The sequence below is a fragment of the Malus domestica genome, chromosome 10 (assembly GCF_042453785.1).
Source record: "Malus domestica chromosome 10, GDT2T_hap1".
In the NCBI taxonomy this organism is placed as follows: Eukaryota; Viridiplantae; Streptophyta; class Magnoliopsida; order Rosales; family Rosaceae; genus Malus; species Malus domestica.
Window position 1 is genome coordinate 41,367,905 of NC_091670.1, and position 13,147 is coordinate 41,381,051.

Here is a 13,147-nt window from a genome sequence, read left to right on the forward strand (position 1 = left end):
CATGGATTGGATCCAAAATAAAAGGCCCATTTGTTTGGAATTCAAGGCCCAACTCAAAGAACAAAGGACTAAAGATAAAATAAATCAAAATAAAGAAGTGCAAAACGGAAAAAAGAAGAATTTTGTAGCAGCACGTTCCGTGGTGGATGTGCAATATGGCGACGCACCACCTCCATTTTGTTTGCTTTTCCATAAATTCGCAATAAAATAATATCTCTTCCCCTTTCTCTTCCTCCCACTATATTTCCCACCACCGAAATCCCATCGACCAAAATTCACTCAGAAAATTATTTAATAAAAAATATTAATTTCGGAAGATTCCATCCCATTGCGTTCCCCGGCCCACCACGGCGGCGCTGTCTCTGCGAGGGTTCACCGCCGGAAATTGGGAAATCCGGCAAGCATTAATACATGGGTTCGCCGCCGCAAAATCCCAACTGGGTCCTCGATTATGGTGTGATTGACGACATTCTTGTACCTGGTGGTGAACTTCCCTCTCTGGACCCGCCCGGTTTCTCTTGGCCGGATCATTCATTTGCCGGTCCCACCGCCCCCAGGTACCGTATTCACATTTTTTGATAAAGTTCATCTTTTTGCTGCAATTGGATTTTCCTTGCTGTTGAATGTGATAGTAAATGTTTCTGTGGAGATTATTCAATTTATTTTAATACTGGTTTATTCGAAGTGTCAATTATCAATTTTGTTTATTAATTCCGGATTTTTTTTTAATTTTTAATTGTGGTTTGATGAGTGAGCGGTAATATAATAATATTTGAGGACTTAATTTGATGATTTATGATAAGATAATAATGAACTGATAGAAAGTTCATGAGTTCGAGTCGTGGAAACAGCAAAGCAAGGGTAAAACTGATAGAAAGATCATGAGTTCGAGTCGTGGAAGCAGCAAAGCAAGGGTAACGCTGTATAACGTTCACGCGACCCTCGCACAACGCGAGCTTTGTTGGCTTGAGGGAGTTTTGCGAGTATAATATTTGTCATTAACTGCTTAATTTTGTTCTATTTTTATTCCAAATTTTGAGAAATGCTGGCCGTTTTGGGTTATGAAATTGATTGATGTTATAGTAAATGTGCTTTGACCATTTAGTTGAATTTACTCCGAAGAGTCCGAAGAGGATGGCGGAATTTGATGAGTAACGTGCTTAGACATTGTGTTGAAAGTGTTCCCTTTGATCATTATCTGGCTGTACCATGTTGACAAGATCAACTTACCTTTGTTTCGAGGACGAATTCATTTTCGTGTTGCTATTTTCTCAGCGTGGAATTTGATGACTCGTTTGGAAATCCAGATGGCATGAAGGAAACTGGGTTGCGGAAACGGTATGTTTACTCTGCCTTATTCCTCATCTTAACTTGTTTGGAGTTCATAGGTTTTTGGACTTGTTATTGAACTTGTTCAGAATAATTTTGCTGTGTATTTATCCTTCAGTTTCATCATGATTGAATTACACTTGTTGTTTACATTGCAGGGCGAGGACTGGATCATGCAATGTGTCTGGTTCTAAAGCATGTAGAGAGAAAATGCGGCGGGATAGACTGAATGACAGGCATGCTCTAGTTCTATAGTTCTCTAATGCTCAATGATCTCTCTGTTTCTCTGTCTGTCTGTTTGTCTGTCTCTCTCTCTCTCTCTCTCTCGCTCTCTCACTGTGTTTTTCATTTTGACATTTTTCGCGTAACTTTAAGGTTCGTGGAATTGAGTTCTATCCTTGAACCTGGAAGGCCACCCAAAACTGACAAGGTTGCAATACTGGGTGATGCTGCTCAAATGGTAACTCAGTTACGCGGGGAAGCCCAACAACTAAAAGAGTCAAGTGCGAATCTGCAGGAGACGATAAATGAATTGAAGGTATGTGTGGGTTTGTTATCCAGTTTCTCTTTCATATATTTTAAGGTATATGAATATGCAGTTCGTGTGAGAAGCTTTGTTCACTTAACTGCTTGAATAGCTGAGTGGATGCTTTTGTGTAGGCCGAGAAAAATGAACTTCGTGATGAGAAGCAGAGGCTCAAAGCAGAGAAAGAAAACATTGAGCGGCAAATTAAAGCGTTGGGCACTCAACCAAGCTTCTTGCCTCACCCTGCTGCAATTCCAACTCCGTTTTCTGCCCCGGGCCAAGTTGTTGGCGGGAAAATGATGCCCTTCGTCGGATACCCTGGAATGTCCATGTGGCAGTTCATGCCACCGGCTGCCGTTGATACCTCACAGGACCATGTTCTCCGCCCTCCTGTTGCTTGAGTTGGCAGCTTTGAATTATGTCTTCCCGGTGCTTGTAGAATCCTTGAAAGTTGTTTCTCGTTAATGATTATCGTGTTCTAGTTTTCGACTTTCATTGACTGCTTCGGATGAAAATTGTAGTTTTCATCAAACATTTACCTTGGTCATTTGTATAATTTTCCAAATTTTGACCTGTATACTGATCGGGATCGACGATTTCTGTGCTTTAAGATGCAAACTTTGAGGCATTTATTACACTTGTGTTTTAGTTTAGCAACTTATGTTTCCTTCTATAGCAAGTATTCGAAATTGTTCTCTTGAAGATCGAGATGCTAGTGAATTTGCACGATTGGTCGTTACGAAATTGTTCTCTTCAAAATCGGGTTTTAATAATTGAATTCAATAATTAATTTCAAATTTAATCAATCTTTTTATTTTTCAAAAGACTCATAATTTCAAATGAAGTTTGAGAATGTCTGGAAAAGTTTGAGCCACACACCTTTTATGTTGAACAGTCGCCTCCCAAAATCATATATGTTGTGAACAGGTATATGACTACTTTAAATATATGCATCTACATTTCATTCAAATCACCGAAAATCATTCTTCCTTCCAATACTCAACATACTAAGAGAACCATAAAAAAAATCGCCAGAAACTAAGTTTTTGGGTGTTGGAATCCTAGTTTAGATCGTTGAATCGTAAAGCAAATGCTGACAGAACTACATACAGTAGTGACGAATTTTTGTTTCAATGACATTGTGGTATGTAAGCCTAGATCTTATCTTCATTTTATCTGTTTAATATTAATTTCGTTTATCCATACTTTGTCAATATACTTAATTGCAATTCATTGTTTATTAGAATATTCGAATTTATTTCTATATATATTTATTATTGATTGCTAATAAATATCAAACAAAGTCTTTTGTTAGATCTTGTTAGATCCAAGTACTCTATATCTTTCCTTAGTGTCTCTTTCAAAATTTTCATAAGTCTTCCTTTGCCCTTTTTGGTCTCATAGTCGCATCTTCTAATTAAAGAATATGTCGGTCTTCAGTTTACGTGTCCAAACCATTTTAACTGATTTTCTTTCATCTTATACTCAATTGCAGTCACTCATACTTTACCTTGGATATTCTCGTTTTTAATCTTATCATTTCTCATGTGTCCACACATCCAACGAAGCATTCTAATCCCCGCTACACTCATTTTTTGCACGTGTTGCTTTTTGAGCTCATTGTTTCGTTGTGGACAGGTATGGTTCAAGAAAATAGTAATATCAGTTTTTAAATTAAACCCTGTTGATGCACAAAATCGGGTCGATCTTGGACCAACGTAAATCCGACCATGAATCACACAAACGCACAAGAGCACGAAGATATATCGTGGTTCACCTTAAGTTGAGGCTACATCCACACTGGTGTTGATTCCATTTCACTATCTCAATGAATGTTGAATATACATGGAGGCTATAGAGGCAATGTTTGCTCTCTTTGCTATTATGTTTGCTCCCCCCTTTAAGTAGGTGTGAGGGAGCCATTTTATAGAATAAGGGTTTCCTCCCCTCTTACATGAATCATGGGTTAAGTAATGAAGCCCAAATACAGAGGCCCAATATATGGTATAACAGGAGTCCCCTAAGCCTTCAGTCAATAGGGTATTTTGGCTGGAAACTTCAAATCCAATCCATGTGCGGGCTGAAGTGACTAGATGTCATCCAGAACTAGTACTCGACATAAGATGGTGCTTAACGTGAAGCAATACTCAGCTAGAGGTAGCATACATTGCGGGGCTGCTCGGCTAGAGGCAATACTCGCGGCGAGGCGGTTGCTCGATTGAAGGCGGTGCTCGTTGCGAGGCGGCTCGGCTTGTGGCATTCTTCATTGTGAGTATGCACTCGACGTCAGCGTGCACTCAGTATGAGTTAATTCTTGACATGACTCGGATCCGCTTCTATGTGTCGGGTCCGCAGATTGGGTCCACAAGTTGGGTCTTTGAGTCAGGGCTATCCGTAGGGTTCGTGAGTTGGGTCTATAAGTCGGGTCTTTGAGTTGAGGCCATCTGTAGGGTCTGTGAGTTGAGTCCACAAATTGGGTTCGTGAGTCGGGGTTCGAGCTCAAGGGTGTCCGATCTTTTAAGTGCCCAAACGAATCCAAGCTCGCGGGTGTCCAAGCACATATGTGTCCAAATGAGCGAGTGTCCAATCAGACAAGAGATTACCGTTCGGACTAAATCTTTGTCACCATAAGCATATGGCTTAGTGATCCATAAGCTGATTAATAGTGTCGGTAGGCTTCTTTAATCAGCAACAATGTTGATCAATAGAGCTAGTTGCTCAATAATTCCTGACAATAAATAATCGTATAAGTATGAATGCATAATGAATAAATCAAATTGACAAAGTTTGTCAAGGCAAAATATTGTACCATGTGCCTACTACAAATAAATAATTTATTAAGTTGTGTGGTAAACCACATATTGCATAAGTGACATAGTTAAAGGCAATCACATGACACTAGGCAGCATGTTAAGATTGTACAAATAAATGCCTATTTAGACATATGTGATGCAACTAGGATTAGTGAAATTCGAATTATGGATATGGGAAGCATTCTTAGCATAATAATCTAAACATGAACGCATACAAATATATACATATATATACACACAAAAATTTGTATTGTGTACCGTACCCACCGTGCCTTAACATTCAAAGAAAGAAAATGTGTCATGTGTCAGACTTCCCACATAGTGGAATAGTCATGTGGAATAATCATGATAGAGTCTTATTATAATGATAAGCATGAACGCACAAGGTATGTGGTATTAGCAGCTTGTGTTGGCATAGTAGTAATGATGCGACAAAAGATTATCATCATAATAAAATCTTTAAATAAAGACATATCTGTATACTTGCATTGTGTAGTGTGCCCTGAGTCACTAAAGTTCATCCCAACATTTAAATAATGAATATAATATTAAAAAATGATTAAAGCTATGTTATTTTAAAAGAAGGTGGCTAACACCTTGTAACAAATATTATAAAATAATAATAATAAAATATTAAATAGATGATGATATTGAGAAAACAAACATAATGATGTTTGCTGAAAAGGAAAAGTAAAGGTGTTTTTTTTTTCTTTTAGCAGATGGAATTGGGTGGATACGGTTTCCCTTTGAAAACTTGCAGTGTGCTTGTAATTTTGGCAGAGAAGAGAGAGATCTAGAAAGCCTAAAACAAGGAGGAGCTGCTGCTCCATTTGTTAGTTATCATTCCACTAAAGTGTGTGTGTATATATATATATATATATATATGCATAACTTTGTGTGATGTGCTTTGTCACGTTTTTTACAGTGATCATGTGATAAAATCATTAAATAATGTAAATGGTGTAGTGGATGTACAAACTTTACCACGTTTTATGATAATGATCACTGTGATATCACATGTATAGCAATAATAATATTATTAGACAATGAGTTGTCATGTTAATGGGGCATAAATGATAATAATAAAGTAAGAAAATAACAAAAGAAAAAGATCTCATCTCCTCTTTGTCGTGGGGTTTCTCCGGAGCGCATTTTCTAGATTATTCACCACAGCCTGATAGCAAGTCACAGTCTGAAAGCATCTCAGCTCTTGGCTAAAATCTGGCAACCCAATAGTGTGGTGAAGAATCTTGTTGTCCCGTAATCGTTCGACCCTCTAACCGGCGTTGAGTTCATTGCAGCAGCCGGTGTTGGTGAGCCCGAGCTCGGTGACAAGGTGGTCAAGCAGAGTCAAGTTAAAGTCACTAGGGACAGTGAACACGTCGCTGACGTCGATTTGGACGAGTCGGCTCGTGAGGTGGCGACCAAGAGCGGCGTCGCAGGAGTTGATCACGGTAGAGGGTAGATGAGTTGGAGAAATAGGCATCATTTTGGAGGGGTCTCTTCTTCGTCTTGGAAGGAAGAGAAGACGGCAGAGGTTGTCACGCCCCGATTCTGACATACGTCCAAGATCGACAAGTGACGTCACCAAGTACTCGTATCTCTTACATACCCCATCTCCGGAATGTGGCAAATCACAACTCAAGAATCAAATTGCAAAGTAATTTTTCGTTTACTTTATGGCTGTATCTAACCTCATCGTTAGACTGCCTACGTATCCTCAATAGGATCAAGCCATTCGTAGTTCCATAATCGTCAACTCTAATCTTTCCGTAAAATACTTCTAACAGAAAATCATAAGGCACCATATTACATATCAACCTTACGTCAACAACAATTATCATCTTTCATACACGCATGTAACCCATTCTCACACAGATACTTTCCAATTCATCCATCATATAAATCACCCCGTTTCACATAATCCTGCAAATCATAATATGTAACATATCAAAGAACCAACGAAGCACAATGTTATTCTCAAGTCACATTAATCAATTACTCTAATCATAATAATCTCAATCATACCCAATGTCATTCCACAATCACATCAATTAATTAATCATGAATCAAAGATACATGATCTTAGCATTTAATTGTTTAATCAATGAATGCAGTAACATATCATTTCACAAATTTAACCAAAGAACTCTAACAACTCTGAAGGAGTCATCCAGACATCCAACGGTTCGTCTGGATCAAATCACAACAGCTCATAATCATAATCTCATACAACACCATGAAAAGTATGGCTAGAGCGACACAGTTCGGCCGAAGCCTACATCTCTGAAGCTATCTCGATCCAAACTCAATAAAACCTAAGGTGAACACGATCCCGGACCATCTCTCAACAGAATCACGAAGTATGAGGGATTCCGGACCAGCTCTTAACGGAATTCAAATGCATACGATTCCTGACCATCACTTAACGGAATCGTGGAGCACAATGCATAATCACCACTAAATGAAACCCAAGTTAGATACGATTCTGGAACATCACTCAATGGAATCGCGGAGTAGAAGGGATTCTGGACCATCTCTTAACGGAATCCGAGTAGATACGATTCCGGACCATCACTCAACGGAATCGCGGAGTAGAAAGGATTCTGGACCATCTCTTAACGGAATCTGAGTAGATATGATTCCGGACCATTACTCAACGGAATCGCGGAGTAGAATGTGTAACACCAATCAATGAAACAATACATGGATCAAGTTCTTCAAGGTATAAAGACTCAATGAAACAAGAATGAAATAATGACACGAGGGTTGAAACATGTTTCGAAGTAACAAACCCCATAACAATAGGTTAATGGTCCACTACTAGCCCTCGCATTTCATCACATCAATACAATCATACAATACAAACCATATTTCCAATGCACAAGTCAAATCATACTTAATGAAAATAGATCAATGACCAAAAATAAAATAACACTTCAATAGAATTCACATTTAAGTAAGATGGGTCTATGGCATATATATATAATTCACATTTCAATGTGCAATTCGAATCACTTTTCCACAAATAATACCCATCCATGAATCAAATCACATTTAATAAAAATAGATCGATGACCAATTATAAAAGAATCACATTTAATAGAAAACACATTTATAAAACCATGTCATATCCACAAATGATATTAATACCATCACTCAATTAGTAGTAAAGAAGATTAGAAAGGAATCTGGAAAGAAACTAGGTGTGGCAAAAACAGTACTCTGCTTCTCCACAAAATCTGCAGAAAACAGCACCATTGGACCAAGTTTAGGCTCTCTTTGGAACATTCAAAACTAAACTAAATCAGGTAATATTATATGGGTTTTGAAGCTTGTGTTCTGTACTTTAAAAGCATACAAAGTTTGCGGAAAACGAAGCTCTAAATTGGAAGTTATGCCAAAAGAAAAACGGAGTCTTGAAACTGGACACCCAATTTTCTGTTGCTGTTTGGCAGTTCGCGACCCAAGTTTAAATAAGGTTTTGATCAACCAAAACTCAACGGATCTGAGTGAAAAAAATTGGGTTACAACCATGAACATATGTACTTTCAACACACTAAAATTTTTCTCCAAAGGAGCACATAGAGGCCTAGAAATTAAGAGCCAAAGAAGGCTACTCGAAACTTGAGTTTTCTTTGCAATGAAATTAATTTTCTGCAGCTTACGTAACAGCCCACTTCCAATTCATATAATAAATCCCAAAATACTTCCAAGTAGTCCAGAAGTCATGTATACAACATCCAAACTAACATGACTCAAAATTAACAAGAAATTGACCTTTTGAACCAAACCCTTGATCAAGAAATTTGATCTACACACCCAATCCAAAATACCCAACTCTAATTCATGTTTAGACTAGTTCATTGAATGGTAGAAAACCCTAAACAAAACCAAGAACTCCAAATATATCATGGCAGTTTCAATTCAAATATATATGTAGCAAGCGTCGACAATACCGACTAAAACCAGAAAAGAAATTGAAGTAAAAGAACCTCATGCTCATTCATTGAATCTGATCAACATACACCACACACAAATGTAGAACAACAGATATTGTAGGACATGTGGAATTAACCCATGGATATCAAGCACATTTTAAAGCCTTCTGTCTGTTATGCTACTCACCATTTATATGTATAATCTCTTGGTAGTCTTGCTAAACTGAAGGGCATCAGAGTGATTGGACCAACATGGAGTCCATCGAATCTGCATTGGCATCAATTGAAAGGTGAGGGTGTGTGAACCGAGAGAGAGACTCCTCCCCCTTCCCCTGGATGAACGGAGATCAGAGAGTCTTTCCCTTTTTTTTTGTTTTTTTGTTTTTTTTTCTTCTGTCCACTCCCCCTCATTCCTTCTCGATAGTTCTCATTTTCTCTCCTTTTTCTGATGGTCCCTTGCCTTTCACTCTCTTCTTCTCATTGGGCATCCTTCCCACAAAGTGGGATTTTAATTAATTAAAAACTATAGTTTAGTAAATGATTTCAAATGTCCATAACTATACCGTTATAATCTGGACTCACAAATGGCTTTCGACCATGCGTTCGTGGTTTCAAGATCTATTCGAAAACGTTACTTGTGACCTCGAAAGGTCAACGAATTTTAAATAATTATTTTCTAAACTTCACTCTTGGTAACTAATTTAATTGAAATCTAAATTCAATAAATTAATATAAATTTTTGAAAAATAATATAAAATCTCAATAATGCAAATACATAGATTATAACAGTGAAATTTGGAAACGGGATTTCACAGAGGTTGTGGAGGGAGGATTTCAGTGGAACTCGGAAGGGTTGTGAGGATTTCGGTGGCTGTGGGCTTGGCCGGCTTTGTTTCTTCCATTGGTTCCTTGGTGGTGTTTGTCTGGGGAGTTGAGCAGACTGTTGCTTCGTGATTGCAGGAAGTGAGGTGTTTGTGGTGTGTTTCCTTCGCTGCTGCCGTGACCGGGAGATGGAGCGGAAGACATGGGTTTTGCTGTGACTGTGCATGTGTTTGGTTATTAGGTTTCTGTCAATTCACGGTGGAGGTTGTGAGGTTATGAGGGTTTCTCGGTGGTGTGATGAAAAAATAAAAGAGAACCGACATAGCTTTTCGTGTCGATTCCCACAGACGATGCCAAATGTTGATGCAAAAAATTGGGTCGATCTTAGACCAACATAAATTCGACCGTGAATCACACAAACGCATAAGAACACGAAGAGATATCGTGGTTCACCTCAAGTTGAGGCTACGTCCACACTGGTGTTGATTCCGTTTTACTATCTCAATGAATGTTGAATATACATGAAGCCTATAGAGGCAGTGTTTGCTCTCTTTGCTATTCTGTTTGCTCCCCCCTTTAAGTGAATGTGAGGGAGCCCTTTTATATAAGGGGTGTGCTATCCACACACCCCTTTTTACTTCTCACACACCCTTTGTTAATTTCTGTCCATTGATCTTCTTCAATTCATCCAATCCGACGGTCGAAAACCCAAAAGATGTAGGAGAAGTAAAAAAGGGTGTGTGGATATCACACCCCTTATATAATAAGGGTTTCCTCTTCTCTTACATGAATCATGGGCTAAGTAATGAAGCCCAAATACAGAGGCCCAATATATGGTATAACAAACCCTTTTGTTCAATTTGAATATCTGCATATTTGATTTTGGTATTGTATAAATAGGATTTTTAATTTTAATCTTGAATTGGACTTTGATTGATTGTTTCGACCTCTATCTCACAAACCCTTTTGTTGCTCTCAAACCTCACTTTTCCTCGCTCTCCGATCTCAACTTCTCTCTGTCTCTCACTTTCTTCCTGAAAATGATCAAGCCAGTAATAATTTGTTTAGATCTTTTTGTCAGAGATTACAAACCAGAGTGCTCTCTCACTGAAAAATAGTAAAATTCGTCTCGATTTGAAAAAAATTTGGGGCCCATAAAAGATCGCATTTCCTACAGCCGATTTGGTGTAGGTAATTCTCTGCTTTGAATGTTTAGGAGTGTAAATTTGGATTTATAAATGGGTTTATTGTTCAAATTTTGTTATTGTGATTTTGGGGATTTTGTTTGTAGCTTCCGAATTCCAAGTCATGGTGTTTAATTTGGTTTTGTTTTCAACTTTAGGAGGTCGTGGTTTTCATATTTTGGATTTTTCTTTGCGGCCTACGAAGCCCTCTGTATTTAAGGGGGTGTAGTCAATTTGGATTTCAGAGGATTTTAATGGATTTTTTTAAGTGACCAATTTGAAAGGATTTTAATTAGATTTACAATTCTACGTGGATTTTGGTAGATTTATATGGATTTCTATTATAGATTTTTATGGATTTCTTAGGATTTTAGTTGACTCCTACAACATAAAATGAATTTCTTTTTAAGCACACAATCTGAAAATAACATAAATTGAAAGGAACATAAACATATATCCATTGATATAGAAATACAAACCAATCAAATATGTAAAAAGAATGGGTCATTGAGAATATTGATCCAAGAGTTTGAATAATTGTAAAGGATAGCTTCTGCTTTAGAACATCATATCCATTCAAGAATGATGATTTCAAGTTCAAGAACAGGATATCCAATCATGAATAATAATATATGTGAAAGAATACCAAATGACAATTGAAATTGAGTAGGGCATATTTGGGTAGCAAAATACTGGGATAAAAACATTTTAACCACAACAAAAAAAAAAAAAAAAAAAAAAAAAAACAAAAAAACAAAAGAAACATTTGAACCCAAAAACATGGACCCTAATTTGCAGAAAAAAAGGCTTTAAATCAGAAGTGCAAATGGGAAAAGCCCAACTTAGAAAAATCAAAAGTACAAATGAGAGAATCTCAATTCGGAAAAAGCAAGAGTATAAAGCAAAACAACATACAACTATAATCCAAATTAAAAAAAAAAGAAAACTAATGAAAAGGGTTTCAAATCTTTACATTTTAATAAAAAACCACTCACTAACTTTATTTTAATAATAGGGACAAAAGATCAAAAAAAAAAAAAAAACATAACAAACCCACTAGCGTTGGGCGCGTACCCCCCCACCCCCCAATCCACTTTTTTGCTCCTACCTTTTGTCCCATCATTCAGCTACATTAATAGTTTTTTTTTGGCATAGAATTAAAAAAAAAAAAACTTCGAATTGAATTACATTCTCATGTTTTATTTTTGTGGTGTTGTTTTCTAATAGTAGTCATGATGATGAGAAACTTTTCAATGTGCCCAGAACACGGAATGGTACACTCCATACAAGTTGTGAAAATCTTGTGTTAAAAAATTAATAACATAAAAAATAAAATTTTCCACCACACTTATATAATAACATGTGGTATATCATTGGTGTTACGGGCACAAGGAAAAATTTCTCGAAGATGACACCTAAGCTCAAGAAATTGGATGGAAAGCTACATTTATTATTGTAGGTATATGAAAAAAGTGAGGAAATTTTAATTTGGTAATTGAAAACAGCTTTTTAAATATAATTACTGAGAATTAAACATTATTTATAAAACTTGACCAATAAAGGTCTAAGTTTCAAACCTTATGAAACTGAACCAAGAATTAAACACTATTTATAAAATTTTACCAATAAGTAGACACTATTAATGAAATTAGACCACTAAGTAGACATCATTTATGAAACTAGATCAATAAGTAGATACTATTTATGAAACGAAAACAAGAATTAAGCATAGTTTGAACACTGGACTATACACTATTTATGAAACTGGAGTAAGAACTAGACAATATTTATGAATTATGACCAAGAAATAGGCATTATTTATGAAAGTTGACAAATAACTAGACACTATTTATGAAACCGGATCAAGAAAGAGACACTATTAATGAAATTGTATCAATTACTATACATTATTTATGAAACTATACTCAATAACTAGGCATTATTTATGAAAAATGATCAAGAACTAGACATCATTTTATAAAAGTAGACAAAAAACTAGACATTATTTATGAAATTGAACCAATAAATAGTATAGTACCGTTCAGTTTCATAAATAGTGCAGTTTCATAAATAGTGTTCAGTTTTATAAACAGTGTTCAGTTTCATAAACAGTGTACATGTACTGCGCGCGCGTCAGGTTTTTTGTTTTTTTTAAATTGTGTCCTTTTCGTTAAAAATTAAGTTTTTTTGTCATTTTTATTAAAATTTAAGGGTTTTTCATTAAAATTTAATTCTTTTTTATTAAATAAAGTTTATAGCATGGTTTTTTGTTAAAATAAACTTAGTCCAAGCTCTTTTCATTAAAATTCCCAAAAGAAAAATCATGTTCCGATTGTTGCTCATCTTCCCAAAGGAACAAACCAAGAGCATGAATTCAGAAAAATACATAAACAATGCGAAAATGGGGAGTCTATTGGGAAATGCTCTATGGTAGGACTGTTCACCTTCTATGGTTTGTTGTGAAAATAAATCTGAGGGGGGGGGGGTGTTGAATTGTTGATAGCATTTGTTATTTATATTACCCACTCTCTA

General features: G+C 36.5%; 1 protein-coding gene across 1 annotated transcript; it reads left to right on the forward strand.

Annotated features, from left to right (window-relative positions):
* The first annotated feature begins 97 nt into the window (after positions 1-97).
* LOC114827805 (transcription factor ILR3-like) lies at positions 98-2,487 on the forward strand. The gene is made up of 5 exons (XM_029110439.2): positions 98-557; positions 1,276-1,338; positions 1,488-1,565; positions 1,705-1,867; positions 1,990-2,487. Exons 1-5 carry the CDS (start codon positions 412-414, stop codon positions 2,254-2,256), a joined length of 717 nt encoding a protein of 238 aa, XP_028966272.1. The 5' UTR covers positions 98-411; the 3' UTR covers positions 2,257-2,487.
* The last annotated feature ends 10,660 nt before the right edge of the window (positions 2,488-13,147 follow it).